The sequence below is a fragment of the Plecotus auritus genome, assembly GCF_963455305.1.
Source record: "Plecotus auritus genome assembly, chromosome: 1".
Taxonomy (NCBI): domain Eukaryota; kingdom Metazoa; phylum Chordata; class Mammalia; order Chiroptera; family Vespertilionidae; genus Plecotus; species Plecotus auritus.
Genome location: NC_137770.1, coordinates 148445372 through 148465733, shown reverse-complemented (window position 1 = coordinate 148465733; position 20362 = coordinate 148445372). Strand labels below are relative to the sequence as shown.

General features: G+C 45.0%; 1 protein-coding gene across 1 annotated transcript; it reads left to right on the top strand.

Annotated features, from left to right (window-relative positions):
- The first annotated feature begins 6589 nt into the window (after positions 1–6589).
- On the top strand, positions 6590–14716 carry VIM (vimentin). Its single transcript, XM_080642272.1, has 9 exons — positions 6590–7624; positions 8293–8353; positions 10726–10821; positions 10908–11069; positions 11684–11809; positions 12147–12367; positions 13070–13113; positions 13501–13586; positions 14358–14716. The coding sequence occupies exons 1-9, from the start codon at positions 7062–7064 to the stop codon at positions 14397–14399; spliced, it is 1401 nt and encodes a 466-aa protein (XP_080498398.1). The 5' UTR covers positions 6590–7061; the 3' UTR covers positions 14400–14716.
- The last annotated feature ends 5646 nt before the right edge of the window (positions 14717–20362 follow it).

Here is a 20362-nt window from a genome sequence, read left to right as displayed (position 1 = left end):
AAAAATGGAGCTTCCTGTCTTTGTCTAATATTGACTTGAATTTTATTTTTTTGGCACTAGGTTTCCCCTCTATATGTTAATTAACATCTTTTGTCCCTTCTCCATACTTTCTACCTTCTTTTTCCTTAATCATAAACTGTGCATTAGACTTTGATGAAATTATAAACTACACATAGTTCAATGGGAAATTCTAATCTTTTTTTTTACCAAGAAAACGTTTCAAAGATATTTCTAGGAGTTTGTCTTTAAGCTTCTTTTTCTCTGAACTTTAAAAAACTGTTTTAGAGGAAACTGATTTATCATTAACTGTGGAGACCAGACCAACACACTCACACCAGGTAAGGAACAATATAAGGCAATCGACATTAATTTATGCAACAGACTAGAACTGCTGTAAAGGGTAAAACTGCATCATTCAGCTTCTACCCACCTTTCCCATAAAGTTAGGCTTTATATAGACTAGAGAAGGGAAGACACTTCCAGGTAAAGGGATTTTAATGATTCATCTTTCACTTCAAATTAATTTTCCACCTACATTGTTTCTGTGTCTAATGCATCCATTCTCTCAGAGCCCTGTGACTTGCCTGTCCTAACCTCACAGCCTTCATCATCATTGTATCCCCCAAGGTCAACTCCTTTTTACCATTCACCTGATCTATTGCAAACAGCCATCTAATTGGCCTCCCCCACTCCTCCTCCAGCATACCAGCAACATCTTCCTCAAATGCAGCTACAAGCATGCCTTTCTCCTAGTCACAAAGGCAGTGAATTCCCAACTGCCCACCACATTAATTATAAACTCCTCTCTCTGGCATTTGTCCTCCAATGCATGGTCCCATGTTAGCGTTCAATTCCCTCTCTCCCCTACAACTGCTCCATCGTCCAGCCACCCTGGAATTCTTGCTACTGCCTGAATGTCCCCGGAACTCTGTCATCTATGCATTCTTTGCCTATACTGTCTCACCTGTTTTAAACATCCTTTCTCTACCATGGTAAGCTGTAAAAATCATACCCATTCCCCCAAATACCACCTCTTCACACTACATTTGCTAATCTCCCTCAAATGGACATGATCATTTCTCCATCAAAACCCTTCCATATTTCCTTCGTGTCTCCATCAGGTCTCTCACTCGCCATGTTCTGCTGTGTAAGAGCACTGCCAGTGGTTCCTAATCCTTTCACAAGCGTAGGAGCTCCCCAGAGGCATGCAAAGCTTACGTACCGAGAAGCCGGGCAGGCAGTGCAGAAAATGGGAAACACCTACCTGTGAATGGAATGCGAGGAAAGACCTGAGCGTGGGGGAAATGTGGTGTATCCGTGGGGCAGAGAGAAGCGTAGGCCCCACTGAGATTGCTGTCTGGTGGGCAGCAGTGGAAATAAGGATGGACGTGATACTTAGCACGGCTTTCAAAGGCCACAGTTGAGCTATGCTCTTCAGCCTCCAGCTGCAGCAAAGTCTCTGGTTCCTTCATCGTCTTTATTACAAATTGTAGCTACTTTGTTCTTTTACTTGAGTATCGTCTCTCTGAGTCACACATGCGCACACATTCTGAGAGTGAATGCATTAAGCCTGCCTCGTTGACCTTTCCCAGTGTCTAGCAGAATGTCTGGCACGTGTAAATATTCTATAATTGTGTTTTGAGTAAGTTAATAAAATGTGTGGATCATAATAGCCTGCAAAAATGAACTGAAGTCACATGTAAAGTAACTAGCACAATGCTTGAACATTTTAAGCACTAGAAAATATTAGTCGCCTCCCTTCCTTCCTCCCTTCCTCCCTCCCTCTTTCCTTCCCTTCCTCCCTTCCTCTCTGAGTACTCCTGCATCAGTCCATACATTAAAAACAATGTATCAGTCTTCTCTCTAGGCACTGAAAATAGGAGAGTGAACAAAAGAGAGAAAAAACCCTGCCCTCATGGAGCTTAATGAGGGAATGACTGGTTCGCTTTGGATCTTCAGGGAATCTTATGAATGCAGTTATTAAGAAAAGGGGATTGTGGTTTGGCTCAGTGGATAGAGTATCTGCCTGTGAACTGAAGGGTCCTGGGTTTGATTCTGGTGCCCGGGTTGCGGGCTTGATCCCCAGTAGGGGGCGTGCAGGAGGCAGTCAATCAATGATTCTCTCTCATCATTGATGTTTCTAACTCTCTCTCCCTCTCCCTTCCTCCCTGAAATCAATAAAAATATCCTTTTTTATTTTTAAGAAAAGGGGTTTGTGGCTTGAAGACAGACACACTTGTGGGGGTAAGGAGAGCACAGAGGGAGGGAAGCCAGTTACAGTACTGCAAGGATGAGATGTAAAGGCTTGGATAAGTGACAGCAACACAACAGGAGTGGACACAGGAAGCAATGGGGCAGGACACCCATTGGTTCTATGTGATCCCAGAGTAAGGAAGGGGCAAGGATGATGAAAGTTTCCAATCTTGTTAGTTTGCTGTGCTGCCCTGAATAGACAGGGAAGTTAGGAGGGGAAATAGCTGTGGTTGGTGGGTTTTAGGGTGTGGGATGAGCTACATCCAATTTTGGATATGCTGCCTCTGAAGAAACAGAAAGGAATCTAGGTGAAAATGCTTAAGTCTCAAAGTAAGGATTCAGAGTGCAGGTGAAAACCAAACTCCCTTCTTATCACTGTTACATCATCTGAATAACATAAACATGGTATTCTAAGTACCTGCCAAGCTTCTCTAGGAATCTGCTCCTTCACAACAGAATCTGCGAGTTATCCTGTCTTTTCAGTCCCTGGAACACAGTAGGGCCCTGAATAATATATATGAATTGAGTTGGTTGACAGTAAGTAAAATGTTGTCATTGGGCCAAAGAGACAAGTATGTTTGGAGTCAGAGAGGCCTCAATTCAAATTCTTGCCTCCTCCCTCCCTCTCCTACTAGTTATACAACCACGAGCAAATTGTGAGCCTGCATCTTAGACTTCTCATCTGTAAAATGAATGATCAGCCAAAACCGGTTTGGCTCAGTGGATAGAGCGTCAGCCTGCGAACTGAAGGGTCCCAGGTCCGATTCCGGTCAAGGGCACGTAACTTGGTTGCGGGCACATCCCCAGTAGGAGGTGTGCAAGAGGCAGCTGATCGATGTTTCTCTCTCATCGATGTTTCTAACTCTCTATCCCTCTTCCTTCCTCTCTGTAAAAAGTCAATAAAATATATTTTTTTAAAAAATGAATGATCAAATCTATCTTGCAATATGCTATGAGAGCAATTAAGTTAAATTCCAGTAGGCACAAGAATCAAAGCGTTTACCACAGTACTGATTATTATGTTTATTACCAGGACCTGCTGGTTTTGCCATGCCTCTCACCTCCTCATTTAATCCATCTTCTCATTCGTTACATTCCATCCAGTCTGTCCTGCCGGAAGCTGTCCTTGCGGGGTGGCCACCTGCCAGCCAGCTCTCCTAAAGCCGTCACTAAGCTCCTCTCCACATGGATGGCTGGTCCGTCAGCTCAAATCACCCAATTCAACTGACATCACCGAGCTTGCAAATTCCAAAATCACGGTTAGTGCTTTAGATTTGGTCATGTTTACGCCTGGCTTACAAACTGTACCGCTGTGTCCTTATTTATACACAACTTGCATCACGCAGTGTTGGAAGCAGCTCCCCAGTCCAGCATTTAAAAATACTCCTAAGGTAGCTTTTCACAGCAATCAAAAACTAAGTACACCGAGAAAGCTGTATCTACATACTGTTTACTTCCAAAAGGTAAGTAGGAACCTGTGTTGCATCTACAGCAGGATTAGTTATGATACTCAGGGATACTCAAAGATGTTAGTTCAGACAAAGTGATTTCCCTCAGTGATGACTACCACCATTTATTGGCTCAGGCACTGCGCGAGGCACTGTATAATTTACCTTGGAAGGAAATTAATTTTTTTTCAAAAGACTCATACATTCTACACAAATGAGTAAAAGAGCTTTTGTAACCTTCATTCTTCTATAGTCTACAGTCGACCCCAAGCTATGGCAATGTCTAAGAGCAAAGACACATGGAACATTGCATATCTGTGTGTGTGTGTGTGCGTGTGTGTGCGTGTGTGCGCGTGCGTGCATGCGTGCACGCTATATGGCAAGTGCTAGGGAGTGAATATTTGTGCCCCTCTTCTCCTTCCAAATTCATAGGCTGCACACCTAATCTCCAGTGTGATGGTATTTGGAGGTTGGGCCTTTGGGAGGTAAATAGGTTTAGATGTGGATGGTAGAGACATTTATAAGAAAAGGGAGAGAACAGAGCTTGCTCTCTCTTCCATCTGAAGGCGGCCGCCTGCCAACCAGGAAGCAGGTCCTCATCAGACAGCAAATCTGCCTTGCACCTTGATCTTGAACTTCCTGCCTCCAGAACTGTGAAAAATAAGTGTCTGTTGTTTAAGCCACCCAGTCTGTGGTAATTTGTTACAGCAGCCTGAGCTACAACAGCAAGTGAACATAGCACAATCCTGAGAACACAGAGTAGGCACAGTTTAGAAAAGAGAAGGAATCCCTGAGGTGATGAGGAGGGCCGGAGTCATCCCTGAGGAAGTCACCACAGCCCTGAGGAATTTGCTGTGGTCACCAGCAGGGCACTCTGCCACACCACACCACAGCCTTGCCCTCATTTTCCATAGTGAGTCAGTCAGCAAGTGTCCCGATAGCATTGCCCTGGGATCGGCATTTTAGGTGGGAGGAAGGTCTTCCCCCTTATTGAGATGGCTTTTCTCATCCTAAGGGTTCCAGGCAAACTCACAATGGTGGCATTTGCTGGGCCTGAATAAAGGGCTCTCAGAGAGCACAATGATAACGTGGAGCACAGCTAGTCTGCCAGGGCACGGAGCCCAAGGAATGCTCCTTTGGGAAGGACCCTCAGCCTCCAGTGACTGAGAGAATTAAAAAACAACAACGACCCACAGCAGGAGAGCTGTGCAGCAAAGGGTCCTGCAGATCAACCTTGACAGTGCCATCAGCCACAGCTAACGGAAATGAGGTAAACAAAACACTGCCTCAAAGAGGTTTGTACAACGAAGCTAGAATAACCCTCCTTTTGATTCTAAACTATTTTTCTTAAATGCCAAGTAACCTTCAGTACCCCACCCGCCCCCCCCCAAAAAAAGAGGGAAGAATTTTACTCCCTGCCCCCCCCCCCATCTGTTCACTATAGAATCAAGATGTTTCCATCTTTACAGAAGTTTTGGAGTTCATCCTTTCAGTACTCCTCAAGTCCTCTAAACATTAAAAATAAAACACCCTGTGATTTTTAAATTGCTACTTAAATAACAAAGTCTGGCTTGCCTTTGCTGTCTTCACCTCCCTTTAAAGGTAACCATTTGGTTCTGCATGTTACTAACACTGCAATAATAGCCCTTGAGCGATTTACCTAGGAAGGTTTTGGTAGTGGGTCGGTAAAATCTGAACACTGCCTTGGTGCCCCGGATCAAAAGTTTCTTGCTTTGCAGTTTTATCTGCACGAGTTCTGAAAAACAGGCCAGAATGACCTGTGATATTTTCTAGTCAAGTCACCAGAATCTTGCAGTGTGCATTGCTGAACTGAAATGAACACATAAATCTATTACCAAAAAACATTCTGGCATTTGAACTATATAATTGCCATTCATTAACCAAATTGGAGTTTTAAAGCAACACCTAATTATTTCCATAATTGGCGCTGGTTATACCTTTAATGACTCCCACTGTAGCGCGCGTGCACGCGCGCGCACACACACACACACACACACACACACAAAAAAAACAGTGATCACTTAATTTGATTTTGAAACTGGACTCTGAGTTTCCTCTTTCACCCAGAACTTTCAGATGGTGTTCAAAGTCGGGTGTGGTTCCACAGGGTGTGTGTGGGGGGGGGCGGTGGGGGGAGGGTGAAAGGAGACCGGAAGAAAGGATGGGAAGGAACTTGGCAAGAAAAACCCTTTAGGGACGCCTATGGAGGGTCTGCAGAAATTTCTTGCTAAGGAGAAATCCGCACGTTGGAGTAAAATCGGGCTTGGTGAGTTCTTGAGAACTTTGAGGCGCTCTAGTCTCCCCTACAGGCGAACCGCACACAAGAAATCTGAGGCCCGACTTAAAGTTGGGTAAAACTTTGGGACAAACTGCGCGCGGGGCCCGGGGAGATCTGAGTCAGTCCCGTCTAACGGTTCACAAAAACCGCTAGGAGCCCGCAATCTCTGCAGGCAAAGGGCGCGGTGACTCACAGCCAGTGACTCAGCGACCCCACCCCGATGCCCCGGCTGTCTTCGGCCGCCGCCCAGCATCTCCAGAGGTCCAAAGCCGAACCTAGCCTGTTGGTCTCTGAACAGCAACCCCAAAACCAGAGGGTGAAAAAAGATGCGGGCCCAAGCTGTACCCCTTTCGAATCGCACGGTGCACAAGGCTGCGCGGGGCCGAGCTCTGAGTGCGTCCTGGTCTGTGCGCCCACCACCTCGCGCTCCAATCTCAGGCGCTCTTTGTTTCTTTCTCAGCGCCTTCCGATATGCTGGAACCTTACTCCCCTCTTCCTGCTCCTTTGCTCGCGAGTCTCCCCACCCACTTGCCCGCTCCCAGCCCGCGACCGCTGGCCGCGTGCCCCTCCCACCCGCGCGCCTTCTCCCACGCCTATTGGCGCGGTGCTCGGGACCCCTTTGATCCAGTTCTGCTTGCATTCCCCCACCACTGGACGCCACCGCCTTTTTCAGTACCCAGGGGTGAGCAGAGCTCGAGCCATCATCAGGAAAGCCCTCAAAAGTCCAAGTCCAGCCAAGAAGTAACGGAACTGTGCTTAGTTCCGAGGAGCAGAGCTAACAAGAGGAGGAAAGCTCCAGGGAACCCCCGCCCCAACCCCCCTCCCCCGCCCACCCTTCCCGCTACTTGCCGGGTCTCCATTGGCTGGGACGGTAGTGGGAGGGAAGGTAACAGGTTATAAAAACTGCGCCCTGGGCGGGGTCCGGTCCTCTGCTACTCTCGCTCCGGGGTCCTCACGCCAGAGACGCAGCAGCGCTCCCACCGCCCACGTCCACCGCGACCTCGCTCGCCTCTCCGCCCGGAGCCGTCCACGCCGCCCAGCTCACCGTACCCTCCGCAGCCATGTCCAGCAGGTCCGTGTCCTCGTCCTCCTACCGCAGGATGTTCGGCGGCCCCGGCACCGGCACCCGGCCGAGCTCCAGCCGGAGCTATGTGACCTCGTCCACTCGCGCCTACAGCCTGGGCAGCTCGCTGCGCCCCAGCACCAGCCGCAGCGTCTACTCCTCGTCCCCGGGCGGCGTGTACGCCACGCGCTCCTCTGCTATGCGCCTGCGGAGCAGTGGACCCAGTATGCGGCTGCTGCAGGACTCCATAGACTTCTCGTTGGCCGACGCCATCAATACCGAGTTCAAGAATACACGCACCAACGAGAAGGTGGAGCTGCAGGAGCTGAATGACCGCTTCGCCAACTACATCGACAAGGTGCGTTTCTTGGAGCAGCAGAACAAGATCCTGCTGGCCGAGCTCGAGCAGCTCAAGGGCCAGGGCAAGTCGCGCCTGGGCGACCTCTACGAGGAAGAGATGCGGGAGCTACGCCGGCAGGTGGACCAGGTCACCAACGACAAGGCCCGCGTCGAGGTGGAGCGCGACAACCTGGCCGAGGACCTAATGCGGCTCCGGGAAAAGTAAGGCAGCGCCCACGCGGGGCCGAGGGAGGGAGGGAGATGGGAACACTCCTTCTACCCGCCAGGGGCTGCCACACCCTTGGAGATGTAGACCGCAGCGGCTGAGGGAGGTGGGGTGGGGGGTGGGGTGGCCGGGAAGGGAGCTATGCTTGCGGTGGCGCAGCCCCACCCAGAGCCAAGCAGTTGCAACTAGCGTTTCCCCTCTACCCCCTCCCCCTCATTGCCTAAGAGCGCCTTTTTTCAAGTTACAGATTTCTTGAAACTACCACTTTATAGTGGATGGCCCTTGCAAACTATGAGCGTGACATCTCCAAACTTTTGGAGTTTCCTGGCCCCTTCTGTTGGGCTGCCAGCCCTGGACAGAGGTGGGAGGAAGGGATGGCTGTGCAGCAAGAGAAACAAAGGGTTGCCCAGGCTACTCGGGCCTGGAGGGGCGGCATTCTTCTTGCAGGTTCGTGCGGCGACCGTGATTGCTTTGCCACGCTGCGGTCCCAGTCCCGATAAAACTTGCCTAGAATGTCAGTTCTCAAACCGCAGTCGCACGGTGGCTGCCTGCGGAGGTGGCGCACCAACTTTTGTCTGCGGAGCCGCGACGCGGTGGTTGGGTGTGGCCGCCCCGCCCCTAGCGGTTTTCCATTTCCCCTTTGGTTAATGTGCAACTGTTTCAGGTTGCAGGAGGAGATGCTTCAGAGAGAGGAAGCCGAGGGCACCCTCCAGTCTTTCAGACAGGTTTGTAAATCCTCTTCCACTCACAACTACCGGACCTCCTCCCCCGACGAACCCACGGCCACGGGCAATTCTAAAAGTTAACTACCCCAAGTCTAAATAATGCAAAACTTCACTCTTCTGTGCGCAAGGCCCCCTAGTGGCAGAAAGGCCAGATTGGGGCCTTTCCGGATAAAAACCCTTGGAGGATTTAAACCGTCCCTGAGAACATAAAGAAAGTCTTTAAATTTTTACTTTGTTTCCAAATTTCATACAAAAAAAATTTTTTTTCCGTTTCGATTTTGGGACACATTGATACTCTGATTTCGAACAGTTACAAATTGAGTTAGATTGCCGTTTGCTAAGTTAGCTAACTTTTACAAGGCCACAAAAATCACAATTCTGCCCTGTACTTAAAAATGTAACCGTGTTGGAGCATAAGAAACTGAGTTTAACTGGCATTAAGCCAGCAAGTTTTAAGTTCTATTGTGGCACTAAAGTTAGATGGAAGTATCGCTATGCACAACTATTTTGTGATCTAATAAGGGTGAAAAGGAGCCATCTGTGCCCTGGCTGAAAGGTATTAATGGTTTCTCTGGGCTGCCCTATGGAATGTAGAAACAGACCTTCTGGCGAGTGTGGTGGTTCTGAAGGGAAATAATAGGAGTCTTTGTGTTCCTAAGAGCAGCTTTGCAACAGGCTACATTCTTATTGAATATGTAATGATGTAAGCACAGTTCTAATTGGACACAAGTATTTGCTAACATCCGTTATCTAATATCTGGCCCAGACTTGTGAAGTATGTGATGTGAAAAGTTCTTAAAGTTTGGAAAGGCCTTTCTTTATTGGGTCCCTGTATTATTTAGTATCCTCTTCATAAATAAAAAATAACCCTAAAGCTGAAGAAGGGAAGTTTAATTAAAGGTGTTTTTTTTTCCCCCTCCAAATTAAGATGGACTTAAAGAATTTTTTAACTTAAATTGAAATCCAAAAGCAGGAAGAGTTCCCAGCACAGTTTCATTCTCCAGAACACTTACTGGGATTGGCTATAAAAGCACTCTCACATGTAAAGTCTAGAATAACATTTGAAGCAGAAATACATTTGCCAAATTAACAAACACAGCAGTGTGTGATCATTACATCTGTTAAAGTTTTCTGCAGAGAAGCGAGTTAATATAAAACAATATTAGTATAAAAGGTCTATTTAGGGATTAGGTAACATTTCCCATATTCTCTTTAATGAAGTGTCAACGTTGCACTTTTTAATAGAGGCTAGTAAAATTACCTTTTATATCATTTTTTAGGGTTTAACAACAAGCAAAAAAGAATTTTTTTCCCAAGCCTGATTTTTTTTTTTTTGGTCATGACCTATTCTTCATTCACTTTTCATGAAGGTGATAGAAGTGTCTCAACATTTTAAGAAAAGCTATAAACTGAACTGCAAATATAATTGCTTATAAGACAAGAGGTATAAAAATCCTCATGACATTCCATTGAGGGGAGATAGAATCTGAGTTGCAAAATTATATATTCTGATTTGAAATGTAGCAGTTAACAAATGGTGAAAACTCGGACGGAGAGCCAGAGCAGCAAGAATTCTACACAGACAGTAGTTTCGTTACATGTAAGCGTTTTGACTAGTCATTCTGAAACAAGCTAAGAACTGAATTGACAGGCACAGTGCTAAGTGAAAAGGATGGACACACCCTTGTAGGAGGAGATGGGGGAGTTTCAGGAAAAAAAAGGTCCACCAGAGAAAGCAAAACAAATACAGTTCAGAGTTTCATTTCTTTCCTGATTTGCCTATCCTGCATCTTTGCCATTGCCCATCCTAAATTGGAGTATAAATCTAGCCTTGTAACCTGAATGCCAAATGACTACACATTTGCTTTGGATCATAATGATGTTTTAGATGATTTGAGTAGAAGAAGAAAGAGCTCAGGTATACACTAAAACTTTTGAAGCAGGAATTTCTGTTCTGTATGGACACAGGTATTAAGGTACGAGACCTGGTGAACACCTGTCACAATGTTATTCCATGATATTAATACGATGGCATTGATTTTTCTAGATTTAACAAAACACTTCAATGGTATAATGTAGATTCAGTGACAATTCATGGAGTACAGTTTACCATGTTGGCATACACTTATTTATTTTTAAATGATCTATTAGCTACCTTGATATAACAGTGGGTCCCAGTTCAAATTTGTTAATGAGAAAAAAACATAGTATATTGGCACTGGGTAATCTATAAGGTTATTCGAAGGTCATAAGTTTGTCAAGGCCATTTTTATGATAAAGACAATAAGCTTATATGATTAATAAAAATGAATAAATTAGATAAGCCATAGACTTTAGCATTCTCCATGTCCCATCTTTTCTCTTTGAAATAGGATGTGGACAATGCTTCTTTGGCACGTCTTGACCTTGAGCGTAAAGTGGAATCCTTGCAAGAAGAGATTGCCTTTTTGAAGAAACTCCACGATGAGGTAAATGGACATGAATGAACATGGGTGAAGCTGTTCCCGTCCTTGACGTGGCTAACCTTCTGTCTGTTCTTTTTGATTTTTCTTAGGAAATCCATGAGCTTCAGGCCCAGATTCAGGAGCAGCATGTCCAGATCGATGTGGATGTCTCCAAGCCTGACCTCACAGCTGCCCTGCGTGATGTCCGTCAGCAGTATGAAAGCGTAGCTGCCAAGAACCTTCAGGAGGCTGAGGAATGGTACAAGTCCAAGGTATGGAACAAAAGAAACGCACTTGGTTCACGCCCTTTAGCTCCAGTCAGAAAGCTGGCTTTAGCTTCAAGTTCAAGGTGTATTTGTTGCTATTGCCTCTCCACCCATAGCAGACTCCCTTCCCTTTACTCTTCTCTGATTCTACTTCCGAGTAAACCATACACCATGCCCTTGACCTCCACACTTTTAAAATGAGGGTAATAGCGTGAATTTCTATTTGAAACTATCAATGTCAGCATTCCATTACTTTTTCTCTGGTTTCCAAAACGTAATTTTTCCTTTCATTTTTAAATATATTTTTTATTGTTGACAGTATTATAGATATCTCCCATGCCCGCCCCCCCTTTCCTCTCTCTTCCCAACCCCACATCAAGGTATGTCATTCTCACATGGTCTCACTTATTTGTGGAATCTAATGAACAAAATGAATTGTCCAAAACAGAAATTTAGACATATTTTGGCAGACATTGAGATTTGAACTTAAAATAGAAAATTTGGTTTGTATTATGCTTTTGTTTGTTTGCGATCTTGAACCTTTCTCATTTGCTCAGGTAAGGTAGACTCTTAGAATCGAGTTGCCTGGGTGATCTACATTTCTCATTCCTTCCTGACAGTTTGCTGACCTCTCTGAGGCTGCTAACCGGAACAATGATGCCCTGCGCCAGGCGAAGCAGGAGTCAAATGAGTACCGGAGACAGGTGCAGTCCCTCACCTGCGAAGTGGATGCACTTAAAGGAACTGTGAGTATCACACACAATAAATAGCCCATTTGGATCCATTCAATTGACCAAGCTCATGGTGACATCTGAACAAAACTCCCAACAAAGAGAAATATATATTTTCATCCAAAGAAAATGAGTTGTTAAGACAGATCCAAAAAGCACTTGAGATCTGTAAGTTTTAGCTTATGTTATTACTGCTGTTAAGGAGGGACTTGGTACTTGTATTCTTTATCTAAAATCGAAGTGTTCGCCATTTGCCACTAAGGGACATGGTTGCAAGTGGTCTGTAAATGGTTCTGGGAACAGCAGGATTTTTCTGGGAAATAACAGTGGAAGCCTTTCTCACCTCCTGCAGAACGAGTCTCTGGAACGCCAGATGCGTGAGATGGAAGAGAACTTTGCTGTTGAAGCTGCTAACTACCAAGACACTATTGGCCGCCTGCAGGATGAGATTCAGAACATGAAGGAAGAAATGGCTCGTCACCTTCGTGAATACCAAGACCTGCTGAATGTTAAGATGGCTCTGGACATTGAGATTGCCACCTACAGGAAGCTGCTGGAAGGCGAGGAGAGCAGGTATGGAAACAAGGTCAAGTGTGTGTGAATTAGCAGCTGCCATTTGCTCGGTAGTATGCCATTTGCTTTACATATTGTATCTCATTTCCTCTTTAGAGCATTTCTTCAAGGTGGCTGCTTACTTACCAACTTTTATAAATAAAGAACCTTAGGTTCAAAGAGATTGAGCAGCTCGCCCTAGTCAGTGAATCAGTAGCAGAGCTGGGATTTGAAGCTATGATTCTCTGAAAGCCAGAGTTTTTCCCACTCTGCAGGGGTCCTCAAACTTTTTAAACAGGGGGCCAGTTCACTGTCCCTCAGACCATTGGAGGGCCGGACTATAGTTTAAAAAAAAAAACTATGAACAAATTCCTATGTGCACTGCGGGCCCGGGACAAGTCGGCTGCTAAGCAGGACAGGCAGCGGCACCCGGCGGGCCGGATAAATGTCCTCGGCGGGCCGCATGTGGCCCGCGGGCCGTAGTTTGAGGACCCCTGCGTGTAAGGCCTCCAGCTCATGCCCCTGTGGAGAAAATGCTTGGGGTAAAACATTTAAATGTACTAATGAGATCAATCAGACGTAAATGCTTCTGAAGCAAATCCCTCACTTATGAAACACATGAGTACATTTTCTTACTTGATGAAAACTACAAGTGCATAAATTTATTCCTTGTCATTTGAGTTATTTTTCAAACATTTTACTGTTTTTCTTTATCTTTCATAGGATTTCTCTGCCTCTTCCCACTTTTGCTTCCCTGAACCTGAGAGGTAAGCATTTGATTGCTATTTATGAATAATTTCCGTAGCTTGTAACCATTCTCTTTATAAAGCTCTCATTTTAAAAATGACACTTGAAAAATGCCATACCAGAGGAAGTTCTAGAAAAATCCCATTTTCAAACCCAACTACTGTCTTACCTTCTGTGCAAACTCCACTGACTTGCTCCTGCTGGTGCATACACTGCAGTACTTTATCTCATCCTGACACTCCAGTGCTGTCAGACTGGGATTTAAAATAGGTAATCATCTTTAGAATGATTCTGGGAGTAGTGCTTTAAACAGTTGTGAACAAAAACCATAATTCTTTGGGACAAATGGTTACTTGTCTTGCTAAAATTTAATTTTCACTCATTTTGGGCCAATTTTTCTTATTCAGAAACCAATCTGGATTCACTCCCGCTGGTGGACACCCACTCAAAAAGGACACTTCTGATTAAGACAGTTGAAACTAGAGATGGACAGGTTGGTATCTTTAGATCAAAATTGGAGTAATCTCAGGCGCTGATCTCCTTTTAAATCAATAAGTCTAGCTCAGAGAATTGGCCCCTTCTTCCAGCACTGTACACAGCTAGCTAAGTATTTGGCTCCTGGATGTGAAAGGCAGATAACAATCTTCCAATTAGTGATTTTTCTATGGTCCTTAATTTAAAATGGGAGTACAGCTTCCTTAAGTTACTTCCTAGACTAGCTTTATGAACTGTTTCATGAGACTACCAGTGTGGTGATCCTGGACACACCACCTTCCCTAAACACTCTTAGGCCCTCTTGCACAATACAAGGACATGCCATGTAATCAAGTCGTTTTCATGTCAGCTCTGTGCCAGGAAAGAAATGGTCCAAAGTTATTGTAATCCTCATGTAATCTTCCCTTGCACACAAACTTAAAATATGTTATCATTGTTTTTAAACTTCGCTGTATAGAATTATTATAGAATCCTTCTTCATAAACACAGGCCTTTTTATAAAATGTTGTTTTTCAGTCATGATATTCCATTGGCTACTTACTTTGCTTATGGATGAAGAGTGTTTTACATAGTATCTGTCCCCCACTCCCCTTCCCCCTCCCTCTCCCGCTGTAACCCTACCCTGGTCATGCAGAACCAACATAACCTTCCAGCTTCCCCAGTAAATTACATATAATTAGTAGGGCTTTTCTTTGTCATGCTTAATGGAATAACTTAATCTTTGGCATGTAGTATTATATTTTATTTGAATTTTATCTTTTTTTAACAGGTCATCAATGAAACTTCTCAGCATCATGATGATCTGGAGTGAAAATTGCATGCACTTGGTGCTGCAATATAATACCAGCAAGAATAAAAGGAAATCTGTATCGTAAAGAAACAGCTTCAAGTGCCTTTCTGCAGTTTTCAAGAGCGCAAGATAGATTTGGAATAGGAATAAGCTCTAGTTCTTAAGAACCAACACTTCTAAGAGAATTAGAAAAAAAGTTTACAACACAATCTAGTTTATGAAGAAGGCTTGTGCTAGAATACTTTTTAAAAAGTATTTTTGAATACCATTAAAACTGCTTTTTTCCAACAAGTTATCTGACCAATTTGTTTCTGCTTCAATAAATCTTTTAAAAACTCTTTTGGTGTCTTATTTAATAATAGCTATACAACTCTCAATTTTATAAGACTATGTTTTAGTTAAAAATGTTTGGTCCTATTAGTTAATTTGACACAAAAATCAAGTTTAGGTTAACTCAATAAATTCAACTTATTTATGCTTGAGATGTAGCTCTTAATTTGATCATTTAGGTAGACTTCACTTCAATTTTTTTGTGTGTGTGTGTTTTTGTTTTTTTTAAATATATTTTATTGATTTTTTACAGAGAGGAAGAGAGAGGGATAGAGAGTTAGAAACATTGAGGAGATACATCAATCAGCTGCCTCTTGCACGCCCCCTACTGGGGATGTGCCCGCAACCAAGGTACATGCCCTTGACCGGAATTGAACCTGGGACCTTTCAGTCCGCAGGCCGATGCTCTATCCACTGAGCCAAACCAGTTAGGGCTGTGTGTTTTTTTTTTAAATAAATAAACTAGAGACCTGGCCTGAGGGGATCAGGCCTCCGACATCACTTGAGGGGTCCCTGATTGTGAGAGGGTACAGGCCAGGCTGAGGGGCCCAACTGGTGCCAGATCGATGGGGCTGGGGAGGGACCGAGGGAGGGCTCCAGGGCCTGTTGGGCCCGTTTTGCTCAGTCTCAGTCCTGATCGGCCGGACCCCAGCAGCAAGCTAACCTACCAGTTGGAGCGTCTGTCTCCTGGTGTTCAGTGTACGTCATAGTGAATCGTCAAATGGTTGCACACTTAGCATATTAGGCTTTTATATGTATAGACAAGAGGACCAATACACGAAAATTCGTTCGAGAGTAGGCCTTCCCCCAGCTGCCGGCACCGGCTTCCCTCCGGCACCCGGGACCTGGGCTTCCCTCCTCTGGTTGCCCACCAGCACCTGGAACCCGGGCTGACTTCCCTCTGGCCCCAGCTTGGTCAGGAAGGATGTCCTTCTTAGCATATTACCCTTTTATTATAATAGATGATACATAATAAAATAACATACAAAATTTACAACAGCTCTTTTCATAGAATGATTCCAGCTGGGTGCATACCCATGTGTAATTTCAGTTCTAACAAATAGACTTCCTAAAATTGAAAACTTTGACTAAAATGAAAATCTTTTTTTGGTATATGTAGCAAACGAGGAGCACAAATTCCACTTGCGGGAGTTAAAGCATAGGACAATAGGCAGGCTACTGGGGCTTCATCTGCATCAGCAAGATGCAAAGAAAGGAGACAAGTTCAAGTTTCCGCATGAAACTGCCTGGCTTTTCTGTGTGTGCATGTATGTAAAGGATACCTAAATCTATATTTACCTTTATGTTCTTAAAGACCTTTGCATGTGGGGAACAACGCTGACACAAAATAAAGGAAAACCCTTACCTTTTCATCTGGGAGATGAGACTAATCCATGTGAATCAGATGGTGAAATGATGCTCACTGTAAGTGTAATAAACTTTCACACCTGGAGCAAGGACAATGAAGTATGGTCATGACATTCTGTCGCTAGACCATGCAACATGAGCAGGCTCTAGGAACGGGTACAGTTTAGAGGGGCCCTGGCCAGGTAGCACAGTTGGTGAGTTGTCTCAGGTCCAATCTCCAGTCAGGGAACATACAAGAATCAACCAAGGCAGCATAAATATGGTAAGTGGAACAACAAATTGATGTCTCTCTCTTTCCTCCCTCTCTCTCTCCATTCCTCTCTCTAAAAAAATAAAAAAAAAATAAATAAAAATTAAAAAAGAAGAGGGGAGGGTATTACCTGGAGGCAATGAAGTTGTAAAGATAGATTGTGTTTTTTTTTTGAAGGGAAACTCCTTTGGGAAACGTTCTGGATTCTCCAAGTCCCAATTTACTATATTACTATTATGCTCCCTCCCCCAGGAATGATGTGGTCGGCAATTGTAATTTTTACGTATTTATGTCGATCTCAGGAGTCAATGAGAGAAATAGTGAAATAGTTCGCGCAAAGCCCACCTACGTGCCAGGAGGCATTGTGCTCAGTAACGTTAGCTGCGTGTTTCACAGTTTTTGTTACTGCAGACACGGGGTGAGTGAAGAAAGGATGGGCCTGGTAGTGAGCCCTGGTGGGTGACTTCCCATCCTCGTTCCCTTAGGGTGGTCAGGGTCTATGCTTGCTTATTAATAGTGTCCCCTTTCAGACTCACACGTGTACCAGCTTGGTCAATAGCTCTCCGCTCATCTTACCCTTGCAGGGAAGGAGAGTCATCCTGCGAGGCCTTAGTGTGTCCCCCCAACCCCTCACCCTCCATCTGTGAACAGCTGACATGTTGGAAGGCATGAGCAGCATTGCTAGAGCAAATATCCAGGTCTTTGGGCCCTTATGGTACTTTTTCTATTTCATATTTGGTTTTGTTTTCTGTTCTCTAGCTATTCTCACCATATTCCCCTCCGTCTCCTAACCTCGCTTACCCCGTCTCTTCTTCCATTTCTACCTGCTTTGGCTTGTGAGGCTCATCCAGGGAAGACACCAGCCCGTGTTGGTTTTCTTCAAGCACATGACCTTTTATTATTATTATTTTTAATTGAAACTATAGGGTTTTGTTTTTTGGTGTGTGTGATTTTTTTTTTTCAGGGGCAAAAGGAACCAGGATGACATAGATTTTAGACTAGTGGGCTCCCCACCCTTACAAAAAATCTTACAGCTCTTTCTAAATCAGCCTCCCTGAAATGGAAAGGATGAGCTGGTCTCCCTTATCAGTGACTCTCAGAAATTAGCCCTTAATGAGGAGCCTCAAAGTGGCCCAGCTCATAGGAATTCAAATCTATTTAAGTCTTTTTTTATTTTTATCTTTAATTATACTGTTAGCATTTTCCTTATCTTCTGTTTAGAAAAATGAATAAAAAGAAACTATGTTCTCGTCACTTATGGTGAAGCAAAGATTGATGCTCGGTTCGTTTATGTATAACATTAGCCAAGATTAAAGGAGATAAAATAAAGTAGGGGATGGGGAGAAGGAAATGATGACATAAAGTATAAGCCTGAAAGAAGTTACCAAGGGGACCATGAAGTCCATGGAAATAATGTGAAAATTGAGTCTTGCTATGTTTGCTCACAGTGGTGACAGCTGGAAGTGAGAGAGACAAGTGTCTGTTTTAGTTATAGCACGCCTAACTTAGGATCCACCTTCCCATGACCAGCCTCTGACAAAGGCACCAGGAAACTAAATCTCTTTTCTGAGGTTGTGAGACTGAGGGAATAAATGTGTTCAGTGAAGGGGGATGGGTGAGGAGAGGGAGGGGAGCTGGGCGGACACCAGCTTTTACTCCTTCTTGAAAGCAAGGATAAAGCAGACACTATGCCTGCAAGAAGGCTCTCTCTCTCCAACCTGCTGGACTTCAGTTAAGGTGTCTGCATTCTTCCTCTTGGGCTGCCATAACAAAATGCTACAAACAACGAACATTCATTTTCTCACAGTTCTGGAGGCTAGAAGTCCAAGATCAAGGTGTCTAGCAGGGATGGTTTCTTGTGAGGTTTCTTTCCTTAGCTAATTTCTTCCTATGAGGAAACCAGCTATAGTCATACATCACTCAATGGTAGGGATTCATTCTGAGATATGTGTCCTTAGGCTATTTTGTCATTTTTTGAACATCGTAGAGTAATTTATGTAAACCTAGATGGCATAGCCTACCACACCTAAGCCACATGTTACAGCCTATTTCTCCCAGGCTACAAAACTGTACATCATGTTACTGTACTGAATACTGTAGGCAATTGTAACACAAGAGTATCTTTTTTTATCTGAACATATCTAAACACTAGAGGCCTGGTGCATGAAATTTGTGCAGGGGGCGGGGGGTGTCCCTCAGCCCAGCCTGAACCCTCTCCAATCTGGGACCCCTCAGGGGATGTCCGACTGTGAGATTGGGCCTAAACCAGCAGTCGGACACCCGTCTCACAATCCGGGACTGCTGAATCCCAACCGCTCACCTGCCTGCCTGATTGCACCTAACCGCTTCTGCCTGCCAACCTGATCACCCCTAACCACTGATCGACGCTTAACTGCTCCCCTGCCAGCCGGATCTCCCCCAACTGCCCTCCCCCGCCAGCTCGGTCGTCCCCACCTGCCCTTCCCTGCCAGCCTGGTTGCCCCTAACTGCCCTCCCCTGCTAACCTGGTCACCCCCAACTTCCCTTCCCTGCAGGCCTGATCGCCCCCAACTGCCCTCCTCTGCAGGCCCGGTTGCCCCCAACTGCCCTCTCCTGCCGGCCTGGTCACCCCCGACTGCCCTCCCCTGCCAGCCTGGTTGCCCCCAAATGCCCTCCCCTGCTGGCCATCTTGTGGTGGCCATCTTGTGACCACATGGGGGTGGCCATCCTGTGCGAGGGTGTGACAGTTAATTTGCATATTCCCTCTTTATTATATAGGATAGGTAAGGTACAGTAAAAATATGATATAAAATGGTACACCTGTATAGAGCACTTACCATGAATGGAATTTGCAGGACTGGAAGTTGCTCTGGATGAATTTGAATGTGAGTGAATGTGAAGGCTCAGGACATTGCTGTACACCTCCCTCTGCTTCCTTCTCACAGGGTCAGAAATAAAATATAGAAGCTGTCCGTGCTGCTCCGTGAACAGGGATGTGGGCTGAAGTGACTGGAAATACTGAGGAGAACCTGCTGGGTAAGGCATAGATCACCATGGTAGTGACTGTCAGGAGGGAATGAAAGCTGGTGGCCTGTGGATCAGTAGGAATAGGAAATCAAGATGGATAGATAAAGGAGCACAGGGCATTGTCATAGCAATGTGGTTTGGCTGTTGCATGCTGGATCAGTGGTCAGATTAAGGAACTTTCTGCTATTCATTTAAAGGGAAAAATTGAGAAAGTGTTTAACATGGAGAAGGTATAGAACTGAGGACTCAGTGTTGCAAATCAGTTTTGGTTCCATTGACTGTGTCTGGTATAGAGGCTCTCTCTGACATTGGATTGGCAGAAGAAATAAAAATTATATATGATTTATATCATTACAACCTGAAAATATGTCCAAAGTCCAGGGACAGGCTGGATCCCCACTACCACAGAGAGCTTTTATTAAAGTGGCAGAGGCACTTCATACTTGTGGAGGTAGCTCCTGTGGACCTGTGTCCTCGGACAGGATCTTGGGTCCTTGACAAAGAATTTACAGCAATGTACTCTGAAGACCACTAAGCTAGATCTGGGAGGGCTGTAGTGCCCTCTGAGTATGTAGCACTGGGTGCAGGCTCCTCTGGGCTGAAACAGGTCAGTGGCCGACTGGGAAGTGATCTTTGCACTCAAATTGAAGTGCTGTGAGTGAGAGGAAATCTACTGCAAAGCCCCATAGGTATTCCTCCATCAATTGGGGCTGTCAGTCAATTATGTTCCTTGAAACAGGAGATGCAAGTGATGTATTTTCCTTGCTGATAGATTTTGAAAAAGATTTTGAAAACATAAATATGTATTATCTATACTAATAAAAGCATAATATTCTAATTAGACCAGACATTTGAATGACCTTCTAGACGTCATTCCAGACATCTTTCCAGATGAAGCTGCGGTGGCAGGGGCTGAGGCCGAGGCAGTTAGGGGCGATCAGGCAAGCAGGCAGAGTGATTAGGGGTAATCAGGCAGGCAGGGGAGCAGTTAGGGGCATCAGGAAGGCAGGAAGAGGTGGTTTGTGGTGAT